Source organism: Paroedura picta, chromosome 8 (assembly GCF_049243985.1).
Source record: "Paroedura picta isolate Pp20150507F chromosome 8, Ppicta_v3.0, whole genome shotgun sequence".
Taxonomy (NCBI): Eukaryota; Metazoa; Chordata; class Lepidosauria; order Squamata; family Gekkonidae; genus Paroedura; species Paroedura picta.
The window spans coordinates 64,788,476-64,803,324 of record NC_135376.1 but is presented as its reverse complement, the minus strand read 5'-3'; the positions used below and the strand labels follow the sequence as shown (position 1 = coordinate 64,803,324).

The 14,849-nt window shown below is 41.2% G+C and overlaps 1 protein-coding gene across 1 annotated transcript in view; it reads right to left on the bottom strand.

Moving 5' to 3' along the window:
- Positions 1–599: 599 nt before the first annotated feature.
- Positions 600–14,849, bottom strand: part of GLRX3 (glutaredoxin 3) — a 19,652-nt gene continuing 5,402 nt past the window's right edge. Inside the window, exons 3-11 of the mRNA XM_077350136.1 lie at positions 13,156–13,230; positions 12,452–12,653; positions 6,550–6,722; positions 6,393–6,454; positions 4,247–4,304; positions 3,632–3,684; positions 3,023–3,062; positions 2,850–2,942; positions 600–858 (exon numbers count right to left, since the gene is read on the bottom strand). Of these exons, the coding sequence (XP_077206251.1) occupies positions 808–858; positions 2,850–2,942; positions 3,023–3,062; positions 3,632–3,684; positions 4,247–4,304; positions 6,393–6,454; positions 6,550–6,722; positions 12,452–12,653; positions 13,156–13,230 (807 nt within the window). The 3' untranslated portion in view covers positions 600–807. The remainder of the gene's footprint in view (positions 859–2,849; positions 2,943–3,022; positions 3,063–3,631; positions 3,685–4,246; positions 4,305–6,392; positions 6,455–6,549; positions 6,723–12,451; positions 12,654–13,155; positions 13,231–14,849) is intronic.

Here is a 14,849-nt window from a genome sequence, read left to right as displayed (position 1 = left end):
ACAAGTGAGGGAGCAACTTTGCCTGAAGAGACAAAATTTCATTACAGAAACAGGAAAAAAACCTCGACCCTTTAAAAATGCAAATTTGAACAATATCCTTAGCATAGAAATAGTCCTAGTGACAAACTTCATTAAGGCTAAGATATTCATAACTTAATAACTCTCATGTGTATGGGGACAAAAAGTGGTGACTGCTTAATTTTTGGTTAATTTTGCAATTGCCATTATATGAACAATCTTATGACTTCAGTTTGATTCAATTCTTCAGGTTGACAACCCCATCAAAAGGTTGTTCAGGCATGGGCAACTTCCACTTGCTGTGAAGCTTTGATTCAGTCCTTTCACTGCTTTGTCATCTAAAGGACCAGCATTCTCTCTTTTTCAAAGTTTGGAACACTCTGAAGCTACCTTAGCCCTATTTCATCAACCCCTTTCCATAGCTTGTCATTTAATCAAAGTGAAAGGATCTCAGAAAGCAGCTGTGAAGCACCAAATAATTACTTTTCAGAAGGCTTGCAATGGATTTACAATTAGCTGCCATTTTCACACATAAAATAAAAATAAGACACATAAAATGAAAATAATTATACAAAACACAATTTAAACTGTCCAACTTTAATTCCAATTGAGGATGGTCACAACTTTACAATTGGGGCAAAGATCTACATTTACATACACCTCTAGGATGGCCTTGTGAAGTACGACAAGCAACCAGAAACTTGTATCCTATTCCTTCTATCAGGGTTCAGTCGTGAATTGATTCAGTGCAATTTTTATATTTGAATCTTATTAATGTGTCCATTTGCATTAATTTTCTCCTTTCAAAGCAGATGATAATTCTCCATTTTCATTCAGTTCCTGTAAGGGGGGGCGGGGAGAAAAAGAAACATTTTAAAAAGATTTTTCAACTAAGTCATAGAAACAATGGCATCCTCTTCCCTGTCCAAACTATTTTGTTATTTGACATTTTGCAGCTCTATTGCATGTCTAGCAGGGATTCTTCCCTAGAAAGTGAGCTTAGAAGCAGCCCTCACCTGTGGAGCCACCTTCAGCTGGGAATCATGCCTGGTTTAAGGGCCAGGCACAACAGGAAATCACAGCTTTGCTGGAGACTCTCTAAGCTCAGTTTCTTTTGCTTACAAGATGGGCAAGTAACTTTCTGACTTGCAAAATAAGGCAAAAACTGCAGACTCTCTAGAAGGGGATATTGCCACAGAAGGAGGAAATACTCTTTGATGACAGGCCACTAGGTCAACCCATGGTAAAGACGAATCAAGATGCAGCAGCTTTTGGCCTTTTTCACTACCTCATTTACTTCCTAAATCAAATACACTCCCTATAGTTGCTGGGAGGATGAGCAAGCATCTCAGTCAGTAGCCATGCTTTTGTATCTGTCTTGAGTATGCAAAAACAGCATGAAGCAGGAACATATTACAGGAGATGTGTGGCTGTTGCCTACAGTTCTAACATAAATCCTCCCTTTCCTTCATCTCTCAGAGAAAACCAAGTAATGATATTGTCTACTGCAAATGTCCCCATCCATGTCACTAGCAACCAAATATTGGGGGGAGGGGAGGTCTCATAAAGCAGTGACAGGAGCTTGGCTTTTCAAAATATTATAGGGAACACAATAGGAGGCAGCAAGGATTTGAAGCTGCCAATTAAGTTTAAAAAGCGAAGAAATTCCCTATCCAGGAATAACTAAGAGAATATGAAGAGATGCTTCTCTTTAAAGAAAAATATCCAACTGTAGCCCTTAGCCCAGCTGTTTGATCAATTTCAGCCTGACTGTTTGATCAATTTCACTTAATCCATGGTCTGTAAGATCTGCCTTCTTCTAAAAAAAAATAAAAAATTATAGAACACACATTATCCATGGCCAAATGCTAATTTCGCCACTATTTTAAAAGCATTCACATAAAAAATAACCTGAAAATGCAATATATCTGGAAATATAATTTAAAAACAAAAAACCAAGATCAGTTACACAAGCTAACACCAACTTATTTTTAAAACCTAATGAGATTTATTGATTCTGTCTTCCCAGGAGTTACAATGTCTATGGAATTGGCTATAAAACATTCAAGACAAGACTAGGCTCAAGAGTATTTGGGTTGAAAAGCCTGTGCCTGTGCCCTAGAAGATGCAGTAATAAATGCAGATCTATTTTTGTTGCTTGGGGGTCCGCCCCCCCCCAAAAAAAGAATACAATACAACCTTACCTTTCCTCAAGAACGAGACAGTATGCTAGGTAAAAATGTAATCACGAGAAAAACCAATGTCAAAAACTAAAACTAAGAAGCAAATGAAACCTGCAAATGCACCCACAGGGGGGAAATGGTTCTTACAGAAAGGTAACTGACTGCTGTCAAGATAATACATTTCAGTGCACATTAGTGGGCAATGCAGCAGCACACTGGAAATTTAAGACTCCTTTCACCAATATATTAAAGCTAGTGACAGTCATAGAAAAGCCAACAAAGTCATTCCATTTTAAATCAAGAGGGGAAAAAAAACTTCAGGGGCCGAAAAAAACTGCATATTAAAATTCTCTCACAAACAAGCTATCATCCTCTAACTCTACTCAGCTAGAGTCTATGGCGTTTGGACAAACAGCAGTGAAGAAAATCTCAATATGCCATCCAGCTGACCTATTGCAAAGCTAATCCAAACTGTACTTGACCAGGTCATGGTGATAGGATGAAGGGATAACATGGAAGGCAAATTTCTAATCTCAGTGGAGTAAGAAGAATTAAAATGGAAGGGAGCGATCCACCACATATTGTGATGGTAACATCTGTAAGAAACTTTTAAAAAACCCACCTGTCAGCAAAGAGGTCTTTCCTTACCTTAACAATATCAAGCCCTCCAATAAGTTCACCTTTCACATACAACTGCGGGTAGGTTGGCCAGTTTGAATACTTTTTTAAACCTTGCCGGACCTAAGAAAAATAATCCCAGTCAACGTCACTCACTGTCAATTTCTAGACAGCTTAAAAAGAATAAGCTAATGAAACATTACCTCTTCGTCCTCCAAGATATCGAATGTCTCGTAATCAACACTAAAACCAAGATAAAAAAGAGGAAGGTTTGATTATGCAAGCTAGGGATATTCAACCAGCTGTGCTAACTGCTGTCACTTATTTAACAGTTTAAAGATGTCAAGGGTTTTTAATCCTCAAATATAAGGGCTTGCAGGGCTACAATGTTTGATCTGTACACGAGTACTAGAAAACAAAGGAATATTTACTGTAAAGACTAGATGCACTGATTCTTTTAGGTCAAAGCACACTGCAATCGGAGACCCATGCACGTACCACTAGCATCAGTAGAGCTCTGTGATCGGTGCAGGAGAGATCCTCATTCTTCTTCTCATAATAGAGAAGAGCCAGCAGAAATCTTTCTGCCACACGCACTGTGTAAGCAAGACCAACAACAGCCAGAGAACACTGAGGGGAAGGAGCAAGTGGGAGAAATATGGAAATGGGCCAGGAGAGACAATGTGTCACAAGACTGAAAGGCTGCTGAGGAACAACAACTGGATGGCTTAAGAGAACCAATGGGATGTGTTTCGTTTTTTTCCCAGTTTTGAAGAAAAGGATGCTTATAGCGCTGGAAAATACCTCCATACCCAGTATTGTTTAGGAGTTCTATGATTTGCTTGCTGAAGCCACACTTTGCCACCTACAAGAAGAACAACATGATGAAGAATATACTAGAAAACATGACATACATCCCAAGTTAAATTTTGGAACCTATAGACACCCTTTTCCTTGAGTCATAGAATCATAGAGTTGGAAGGGGCCATACAGGCCATCTAGTCCAACCCCCTGCTCAATGCAGGATCAGCCCAGAGCATCCTAAAGCATCCAAGAAAAGTGTGTATCCAACCTTTGCATGAAGACTGCCAGTGAGGGGGAGCTCACCACCTCCTTAGGCAGCCTATTCCACTGCTGAACTACTCTGACTGTGAAAATGTGAGTCATCAGGATTTGAGGCATTTGGAATATACCAAATGTCTCCTCAGGCTTGTTTTATTTTATTTGCCTTTGAGGTCAGAACTAGTAAGAATTTAACTCTCAGATTTCAGAGATAGTTGAATGTCCAAGCCCGGTTTCAAGTAGCCTCTTTATGTCATCTCATAACCAAGGGGACGAAATTGCCAGTGCCAAGTGCCCAGGTATTCATTTTTTACATTCAAACAAAAATTACAAATTAGAAATGAAGATATTTCCTTGTTTCTTACCTGCTTGTTTCCTTTCATAAACAGCATCACTGAAGCTTTATTTATCAGTTCCTTGAGTCTAGAACAGGAGAGAGAAAATACTGATTAGATTAAAGCTTAAATCTCTGCATTTCCATTTGGCTTCATACTATCTTCCAAAATACTGCTGTTTAAAGTACCATCAAAAGTTACACTTGTACATACTTCTCGTTAAATGAATGATTATTTATCTTTACACAGAATTGTCTCAAATGCATGTTAAAAGAAGTCTCCCATGAGACTAAGATTTTTAACTTGTTCCAAGCTAAAGTCACAAAAGTTGACATTTGGTACAGTTAAGCACTACACAAAGTTTAAGCAGCAAGAGCTGCTTTATATATATATATGTGTGTGTGTGTGTGTGTGTGTGTGTGTGTGTGTGTGTGTGTACTATCAAACAACTAGAAACAGAAACCACTCTCAGCTTGCAATTGAAATCAAGTTCCTTTGCTTATCCAAACAATGATTGTTATTCACATATTGCAGTCATATGTCTGCACATTAATAACCAATCTTAAGAAGAGGGTCAACAGTTCAATGCACAGTGTTGTACTCAATGGTGCTCTCAAGTCTTCAATGTGCTTCTCTGCACAATGGAGTAGGTCCCAGAGCCTAACAGTCTAAAGATCCTAACTTTCTTCTCCCCTTAGAAAGAACTGCTCTCCCTGCAGAAAAGATGCTTCTCTAAGCCACCCAAAGAGAATTTCATGGGCAAAGCAAAGTGCAGAGAAGCCTGGGAAGTTCTCTTCAGTGAATATGGCTACGGTCACACAACTTAGGATCCTCGCCCAGAACATCTTCTCAACAGTTCTGGTTCCCTCATAGCTCTTCAACCCCAAAGCCACTTTATGGATTACATCAGCTTCTCAGAGTTTTCTGAATTTAAGCTACTGCTGTAAGCATTTTTCAATTCTGAGTCACAAGCAGTTGGCCGTGCATCACTTGGGCACTAGAAGACTTGCTGCCTGCAACAGAGGAGCATGGCATTAAGACTCTTTGGTTTGTTGAGCACAGGGTGGGGATGGACAACTTCCACAAACGACTGGCATTCCAAAATACCCCAAGGCCTCTGAGTGACAGATAAAAACAACTGTGCATTTTGCCTCTCCTTACCCGGGGCTCCTTCCACATGATACCAAGCACATCAGAGGATATCAGCAGTTAGATATGCAGGACTGAATACCAAACAGAACCTGATCCCAGCACAGTCCCAGGTTCATGACATGAATAAAAGGTAAACTAGCAGACATGAGACACTCCACAAATCCATGCCTAGAGATGGTCAACTAGCACCTGAGAGCAAAGTTAACCCCACATTGCAGAAACTACAGTATGAACACACACGCACACAAAGATACCACTGAATTCTTGAAATTCTTACTGGTATAATCTGATGAGCCCCCCCCCCATAATGTCAGAAGTCCCATAACTACGCTCATCATACGCTCATACCCATCATACGCTCACATGCCAACCATCTGGTGCAAAGTGAAGCAGGGACAAAGAAGAGCTGCTTTTTGTACCCTAATTTCACAACCCAAGGAGTCCCAAAGCAGTTTACAAGCACCTTTCCCTTTCTCTCCCCACAACAGATACCTTGTGAGGTAAGCTCAAAGAGAACTGCTCTGTGAGGGAACAGCTCTATAAAAACTGACTAGTGCAAGTTCACCCAGCTGGGCTGCTGGGTAAGGAATCAAACCAAGTTTTCCATATTAGAAACAGAAAAGCAAGATATCTGATAGAACTGAAAGACAGTTAAACAGAGAGGGGCAGAGGCTGCTGTATCTGCCCCAGGCCCATTGTTCTTATTTGAATTAACTTTCACAGATTACCTGCATACTTTTCTTTACTATGACCAGCAAACCTCTGAATACCAGCACTGGAAGGCAACTTCAGGATAAGGCCTTGGCCTCTTGTGCTGTTTGCTAGACCTCCAGGATAACTGGTTGGCTACTATACTTAACAGGATGCTGGACTAGATGGATGACTGGTCAGATCCAACAGAGCCTTCCTTATGTTCACAGGCACTTAACCACAGTAATGATTTCAGTTTTCAACAGTTCACTAATAGGAGAGATGCAATTTACCTTCCTGTTAATAAACCAAGAGAACACATCATACACCATACCTGTTCTCCAATTTCTGTGCCTTGGGAAAAATGGTATCCAGTTCTCCAGAAGCCTCCAGTTCCTGAAAATAAGTTATTTTGAGTTCACAAAGGACACACGTGGCTTTATAAAATTAAATTGATAACATTTTTAAATGCAGGTTTTGCCTTTTCTGACCTTGACAATATCCAGCCCACCTATAAGTTCTCCAGCCACATACAACTGTGGATAAGTAGGCCAGCTAGAGTAGGTTTTCAGTCCTTGACGAACTTCTTCATCAGAAAAAATATCAAAGCTGCTAAACACAATATTATGCTTGTTAAGAATCTCCACTATTTGTCTGCTGAAACCTGTAGAGAGAAAATAAAAAGGCACACACTTGAATAAGGCTGTACCCACCTTTGACCAAGGAACTGTCCTAATTTAGCATGACTTATATTAATCATGTGCAAAATAATCTTTTAAAAAGATAACTTGCAAATGATTACACTTGTCCAATCACCTACCCCAGAAATAAATACCCCTTATTTAGGACAACTTGCCTTTCAATATAACAGTTATAGAGAGAGACCCAATTTGTTGCCATTCCCTTCCATCATGCTGTATTTGGTAGTGGGGTAACTAACCTGAGCTTGGTATTTAAGTCTAACCTGGAAATACTCTATTATTCTACCCTCTGACTAGGATTTATTAATCTGTGCACAAATGGAATGGGATCCTGACACGTGTTTCACCTGGCATTTTTAAGTTGCCTCCTAATTGCAAGACTAGTATATAGACCCATAGATGCAGAATCTCAAAAGCCAAAGTGGCAATTAATATATATTTTTAAAAGATTAAAGATTTGGGGTGGAATAGTATAAGATCCATTTGGCACAGAAGACCTCCAAGATCAACCCTTGGCATTGCCAGGTTAAAAAAAAAAAGAGGAGATGGCAGCATGAAAGACCTCCACCTGAGACCTGGTAGGGAGTACACAATACTGGCATTGATGGGCCAAAGGTCTGATTTTAAAAAAAGGTGGCTTCATGTCTGATTCAGTATGCTGAGTGTCTCCATATCCTTTCGTAGGCACAGCAAAAAGAGAAGTGCAAAATTAGCAAAGTTAGACTGATCTGACAGATTTGCAGACCAGAACGTATCAAACAAGTCACCCTTTCCTGGCTATACTTTTAATTAACATTCTATGCCAAGGACAGAAGCAGAAATGTGCTTTAATTCCACATTTTCTATACCTGCAGGAACTAGACAAAGGATAGCATAAACCTCTAAGTGGATAACAATAATAACAGGTTCAGCATGCCTTGTATTAAAAGCTAAAAACATCTTGGTCAGCTGGTTTTTCTCTCCACTGCAGTCCTAATCAACCTTGTCCTACAATTCCCAAGAAAGATCGCAAGACCTGACTAGCACAGAATCATTTCCCCCTGAACAAGGACCTTGTTTGCAAGAAAGCCAGAACTGATCTGTAAGAACAGCCCTTAAAAGGACTGGGATTAGCCCAAAGTCACCCGGTTGAGAAGAAGGCTCAAATCTGGAGAACTCCTCCACATGCAGCCAACTGGGTGATCTTGGGCTAGTCCCAGTCCTCTTAAGGGCTGTTCTTACAGATCAGTTCTCAGCCCTACCTACCTCACAGGGTGTCGGTTGTGGGGAAAAGAAGGGAAAGGTGTTTGTAAGCCACTTTTGGTAGTGAAAAGTGGGGTATAAAAAACTAGCTGTTCTGTATTGGACACACATGTAATATTATCCATGCAGCTCTAGATGGGGGGGGGGGGGGGGGAGAAATGCCATTTCTGAAAACAGCCAAGAACTATAAAAGCACTTTTGTCAAGACAAGACATTATAGAGCTATTAAGTATATTCTTGGACAGTCTTCCTGTATGCAAATACCTTCTCATCTACTCCTGCTGAAGAAATATATAAAGTAGTATCAGTCTTGACATCAGTCTTCTGGAAGCTGGAAAAGGCAAACAGCTTGTTTCTACTCACCAAACCATGGCTGAATAGTTAAATTAGCCTGTTTTGTTTTATTCAGGAGTGTTTTAACAGAGAGGCAAAGAGCTTAACATAGCAAAATCGTATCACACAGTGCCATTTTGACTGTGCAGATCAGATGATAAAATGAATTTATAATTGAAATTCAATCCAATTTCTGATTATTTTTTCCTCCACAGCACCACAATACCAACAGCAAATGACTCCTAAATTTCCATTCCAGTAAGATGTATTCCTAACCCCATCTAGCTGGAACAGCTAATAGTATTTGCTTCTAAATAAAATGGTCTTAGGGTTGTAGCCAACAAAATAACTTGCTAGCCACAGCGGACCATTTCTGAAGTGCTGCTTGCTGCAAAGACACAAGTCTACCAACTCCTTATGTGCAATGAGCACCAATTGCACAAGGCTCATTAAAAGAAAATTGCAGAGATCACCTCACATACTCTTGAAACAGCATCCCACATCAATTCCTTTAAAATAAAGCATGCCTAAACCGATAGCCTAGATAATACTGGTCTATCTACTGTCTTGCAGTTTTCATTTTAAAAAATCTTCCTTAACTAAAGAGCTGATAAAAGTAGCGTTGTCTACTATTATTTGAAAAACTGCAACCCATGTTCAAAAGGCTGCAAAACCCAGAGTTTTAAGTGACTGATTTCAAAAAGTTTAAGAAGCATACACACAAAAGAACCTTTACATGATCTCTGCCTGGCAAACACATCCATTACACTTTTGATTTGTACCATAGCTTAAGGTCTCCAAATCTGCATTTTTGAGCCATGAGCAACTAACATTTATTTATACAGCAGGGCTGCTTTCCTTCCCACAACTGAAGCATTAAGTTCTTGTACAGCCTGGAGTGAAACAAGAATCCTGAATTCCACCCCCCCCCCACCAACCCCATTCATCTGGGGAGTTCATTAGTAAACAGCTACAGGCTGATTGCTGGTGGTTATTCTGCTGCCAATACATTAACTCCTTTCTACTGGAAGAGGCTGAGAGAGAACGCTTCATTTTAGCTGTGGGCAACGACATACAGATGAGAAGGATTGATTGGTGGGGTTTCATTTGTAAGGGTTAAAGTAGCAGGCTAGAAATGTTATGCTTAGGGATAAAGCGGCAACACTGCTTTATTTCCAGAGCAAAAAAAAGATCCAGGCTGACTTTCTGAGCAGCCACCATCTGAGCAAAACAAAAGCTAATGAAAGCTTGTGTGAAATGCACGTACTTGAAGGTACCAGCCACCCCTACAAGTAAAGTGGGTGCTGTTCTGGCTAGCAACAGAAAGCTAAGTGCAATTATAGTACTAATGATGTAAGCAAGCAACAAGCCTGTGAACACAGAGCCGAGGGGATAGACCTCATTTAACATTGTTATGAATTGGCTTTCCATAGGAAAGGCTGCAATACAGAACATAACAAGGATTTCTGATTCCATACCAAGATCCAATTACATTTGGTTACAATTGACAATCTGTTATTAGGATGAAAATTAGTCTGGACGTAATCCATCAGGAACTTCTCCATCACAACCTGCATTGTGCAAAAGCTCCCAGTTGACCTTGCCTGGTCCTGTAGCAGCTGATGCAAGCACAGAGGCACTGAAGGGGCCAGACCTCTCTGGAAGAGCTAAGGAAGCAAAAGGATAGGGATCAACTGCTCTCCCACAGGTCTACAGTTAACCCCCTTTGTTTCCTACTGCAGCTGTCTCCCTTGCAGGAACCAGCCAAAGGTGGACATTCAGTACAATTAGTAAGAACTGAGGCATAGGAATGAAATGCACTGCCCTGAGAGCCAGTTTGGTGTAGTGGTTAGGAGTGCGGACTTCTAATCTGGCATGCCAGGTTCGATTCTGCGTTCCCCCACATGCAACCAGCCGGGTGACCTTGGGCTTGCCACGGCACTGATAAAACTGTTCTGATCAAGCAGTGATATCAGGGCTCTCTCAGCCTCACCCACCCCACAGGGTGTCTGTTGTGGGGAAAGGAATGGGAAGGCGACTGTAAGCTGCTTTGAGCCTCCTTCGGGTAGGGAAAAGCGGCATATAAGAACCAACTCTTCTTCTTCTATAAGGGGCCCGTGGCTTAGATACAGTCCAGCCAAGGTAATTTCTCTGGAATATGTCTAGGAAAACATATGCCAGGGGGAAAAGACATCTAACAAAACCCATGCTCCTACACTACACATGAGTTTATCCAGATGATAAATAAACAGCAGATAATGGCATTGACAATTACACAAGCTCTCTTCATTTGGATCCACAAACCTGGGACCCAATAACTATTGAATGGATTAACTAGGGCCAAAGGAGCAATTTCGCTCTTAGCTCAGCTTGTTAGATGTTTGGACTGCCCTCCCAGCAAGCTGGCTCAGGGCAGTGTGCAAAAAATATAAAATACACAATTACAACAGATAAAATTAAATTTAAAATTAATGTAAATAAACAGTGACAGGTTAAACCAGCAATGATACTGCCATAAAATGTCTGTTGTGGGTGCTGAATTCTCTCAGAAATTCAAGATGCTTTGGGAATGGATCAATACATAAATAGATGGACAGATGAGTGGGTTGGCCCATAAATAGGTAGGTACTGCTTAGATTCAACTAATCCGTTACAGCATACGCTCACTGTTCATGGATTCATGATTTCCATTATTCACTCTGATCACATGATACACCTCCAGCCTGTTTTTACTCATGTTGTACCATCACTGTAACCACTGTATCATTAAATTTTAAAGTGAAATTGGGTTATTTTGTTACTGGGAGGCAGAAGAAACCTGTCTCCTAGTATATGGACTCCATCACTTGTTGTGATCTGACAAACAGATATCCCCACAAAGGTTTTCTGTACAGACATTTGCAGAAATAACATGAAAGGTCTGGACATGAGGATTAGGGTTGGGCGCTTTAGCATCTGAAGCGGCCGTTCGTGCCTAAAGCAGCCAGTGCCGCTGCATGGAGGGGGGAGGGGAGGCACGGGCGCCAGCCGGCATACATGCAGTTCCCCATCACACGCCTCTGTGTGTGTGTGCCTGCCAGCGCACAAATGCCCGCGTCTCCCCTTCCCCGCGCCACTGACTACTTCAGGTGTGAACAGCTGCTTCGGATGCCGAAGCGCCCAACCCTAATGGGGATCAAAACCACAATGACAGTTCTTTGGCTACAATACTGAACTGATGCAAAGAATCAAACATTTTTTATAGTACTAATCAAATATTCCATGAGCACCTTTACAAAAGACTACAATTCTGGTTCTTCATCAGAAAAAAACTTTTTCTAACTAAGCTACATAACCAGAATCAACTGTGAAATGTGTTTTTTTCTAACCACTACTTCCCCCCCCCCCAAAAAAAAAATCCTGTTTGCCTCTAAGGTTCTAAAGGACTGAAATCTAGCCACAGGGTCTTTTGTTGAGGTCAGTGCTAGCGCTAGGGATGTCATGGCCCCACCTCAGGCTCAGCTGATTACACCCCCCACCTTTAGGGAGGTCTGCTCAAGGGAGGGATTTTTAGGCCACCATTCTTTTGTGGCTGTAGGGGGCTGAGAGACCTGGGTAAAATGGGGCTTTATGTGGGGATTTCATGAGGGGGGGGTTTATGTGTAAGCTGCTGCAAATCTTCAGAAAACAACAGGATTGTTCTGGTTATTAATAAATTTAAAGAGTGGAATTCAAATTTTGAAAGCTACTTGAGCTCGCAGCAGTCCTAAATCTTGGCTCATTCATTCACCACGTCCAGGTCTCAAAATTTAGATGCCTTTGACAGGGTATTTACACTAACCCTAGCTAACTCCTAACTGCAAAGGCCTGCTGTTTCCTCACGTCACAGACATCTTTCCTTGAATTTAGCAGCAAGTCAAGACCAGAGCAATCAAGCAAGAGGGGGGGAAGCCGAAGCATGACAGCTAAAATGTTCATTCAGGTGGCCAAGACAAAGAGCCCATTCATCTCAGTGTAGTTGAGGAACACTAGCTCTGCACCACACAGAAACCAGGCAGGAAACCTCAGTGTTTTGTATGGCTTTGGCTTTGTGAGGCTGGCCCTGCTGAACTAAACAGAAATGCAAAGCTCTTCTTACCACAGCGAGCCTCCTGAGGTGTTCCCTTCATAAATAACATGCAAGGGGCAGCGTTGATCAGTTTCTTGAGTCTCACGTTAAGATCTTCTTTAGCCCCGTCATTAGAACCGGCTGGAACAGATGAGCTAGTGGCATGGCGCTGAACCTTCTTGGTCAATTCAGGTGCATGAGCACCGTCTAACCGATCAATCTTTTGGGAATTCTACCAACAAAGAACAGCAGATTTAGTAAGTGTTGCTGCCTTCTGAAAAGTAACCAATGCTGAAACTTCTCTTCATTGCACCCAATGCATCATACTGTAGGATCCAAAGCAAAGCCAAGTCAAATTCCCTAAGCTCTTTCATTGTGCAACCTCACTTCAATCAAGCTAATAAAAATAATGTGAACACAGCAGTAACGTGTACAGCTTTAGCTAAGCCAAACTCTTATTTGCAGTGAACTAAAGTCTGTTTTGTTAGTAAGAGAATGACCCACAAAAGCCTTTTGGACAGTTTAACATAAGGAAAGAAATCAAAACAAAAGCAGGTTCATTAGAAGTAGCAGAACCATTTGCATTTCCCAGCAAAATGTTTGTGAGTTCAGAACAAAAGAGCGTCATACACTTTAAACTAGGTCTCAACCCCAAGGATAATAACAAGACCCTCCAAAGACCTAGCAATTCCAAATAATTTCCACCCCCCAAACAAAGTTTCCCTTAAACTTACCTTAAAAAACAAGAATGTTGGAACAGAAGTAATTTCATATTTCTCAGACACTTCAGGAACTGCTTCAGCTTCCAGCTGTTAAAAAAGTCATGAAATATGGTTTTATTTTTCATATACTTATTTATGTGCTAGCTGATCTTGTCTACACTGCTCTTTTTAGTCATGTTAAATGTTTTAAAAGGATTTCGGTACAAAAGTTTGTGACACATTTGCATTTAAATGAAACTCACAGGGCAGGCTTGTCATCCACTGAGCCCGCAGTGTCAAAACAGGTTCAGAGGTTTTTATTTTGTTGCACATTTCAAAAGATGCCTGGAGGCTGTGAATAAAATTTTTGGTGCACTAGTGACCTAGTAAATTTTCAATCATATGCAGCTACTACTATATTGAAATCCATAAATCACTGACCCCAGTTATGTCATGATTACAGTGCTTATTTTCTGCCCACAGCAATTCTTGCTGTTTGCTCTATTGACTAATTTCAAGAGGCAGTACATCATGACTGACATTTGCAGCCTTCTGCAAATTATGAAGCAAAAAGGGAGTATTTCTTCAATAAACTATTGATGCCTGCTAAATTTTAGCTTTTAACCCCTGCAAGGCTGTTAGATATTAATATGCTATTGATCGAGAGGCCTGTTCAGATAAACCAGGAATGAAATGATAGAAAATGCAAACAGATTTTCACTCTTTCACATAAAACAATCAGGAAAGGGCTTCATTCACACAAAACACCAAGCCACGGTGTAGCATTACATGAGCCACACTTCCAGCTCATGCAACTCCTTCCACCCCCTTCTATGGCTTGTTTCTATGGTAAGCCACTGCTTGCCACCCCAACTGGAACAACCAATGACAGCTTGCTTAAATTGAGGAAGGCATTGTAGTACCCAAAGGGAAAAACAGAAAAAAGCACAGGAGAGCGAGGTTTATTTTCATACCACCAACACATATTTGATATTATGTCATTTCAGTCACAACAAATATGATAGTAAAATAACTTGGAAAGCCCCATCAGGGCCCTGATCTGCTCAGAGACCACATTCCTCCAAGCCAGAGCAAAAAAAACCCTGGCTCTGGTCGAGGTTAAGTGTCCTTCTTTAGCCAGTTGGCATTTGCTGATCATAACACTCTCCAGGGGACATACTCAAGCAGTCCTTCAGATATACTGGGCCCGGACTGCATATGGCCTTCAAGGTTAATACGAAAACCTTGAACTTGAGTCAAAATTCAATTGGGAGCCAGTGCAATTGTCATAGGACAGGTCTTATATGAGCTCTCCAAGGTGTTTGCATGAGAATCCAGGCAGTTGCATTCTGGACCAGCAACAGTTTCCAGAGCAGTGTCAAGGGAAGGCCAACATAGAGTGAGTTAACAATATGATGGACCCTCATCACCTCCAGACTCATGACTCCACTCTCTACTCTCCCCTCCTTCATCTATTCTACCAGCTGGGCCCCATTCAGCTTCCAAAAGTCCAGACTATCTTGTCAGCAAACCTGGCAGAAGAGCCCAACCCTGTTTTTCTTACATCAACCAACAGTCAGCATTTCTGTAGCTGACTGAAGACCGTTTCTGGTCTTCACATAGCAGCCTTAGAGATATCTGTTGCACTGAGAAATAACTGGCAGTCCAACTCATCACACACATTCTGTACACATTCTGTACATAGTACCAGCCACACAGAAGAGCTT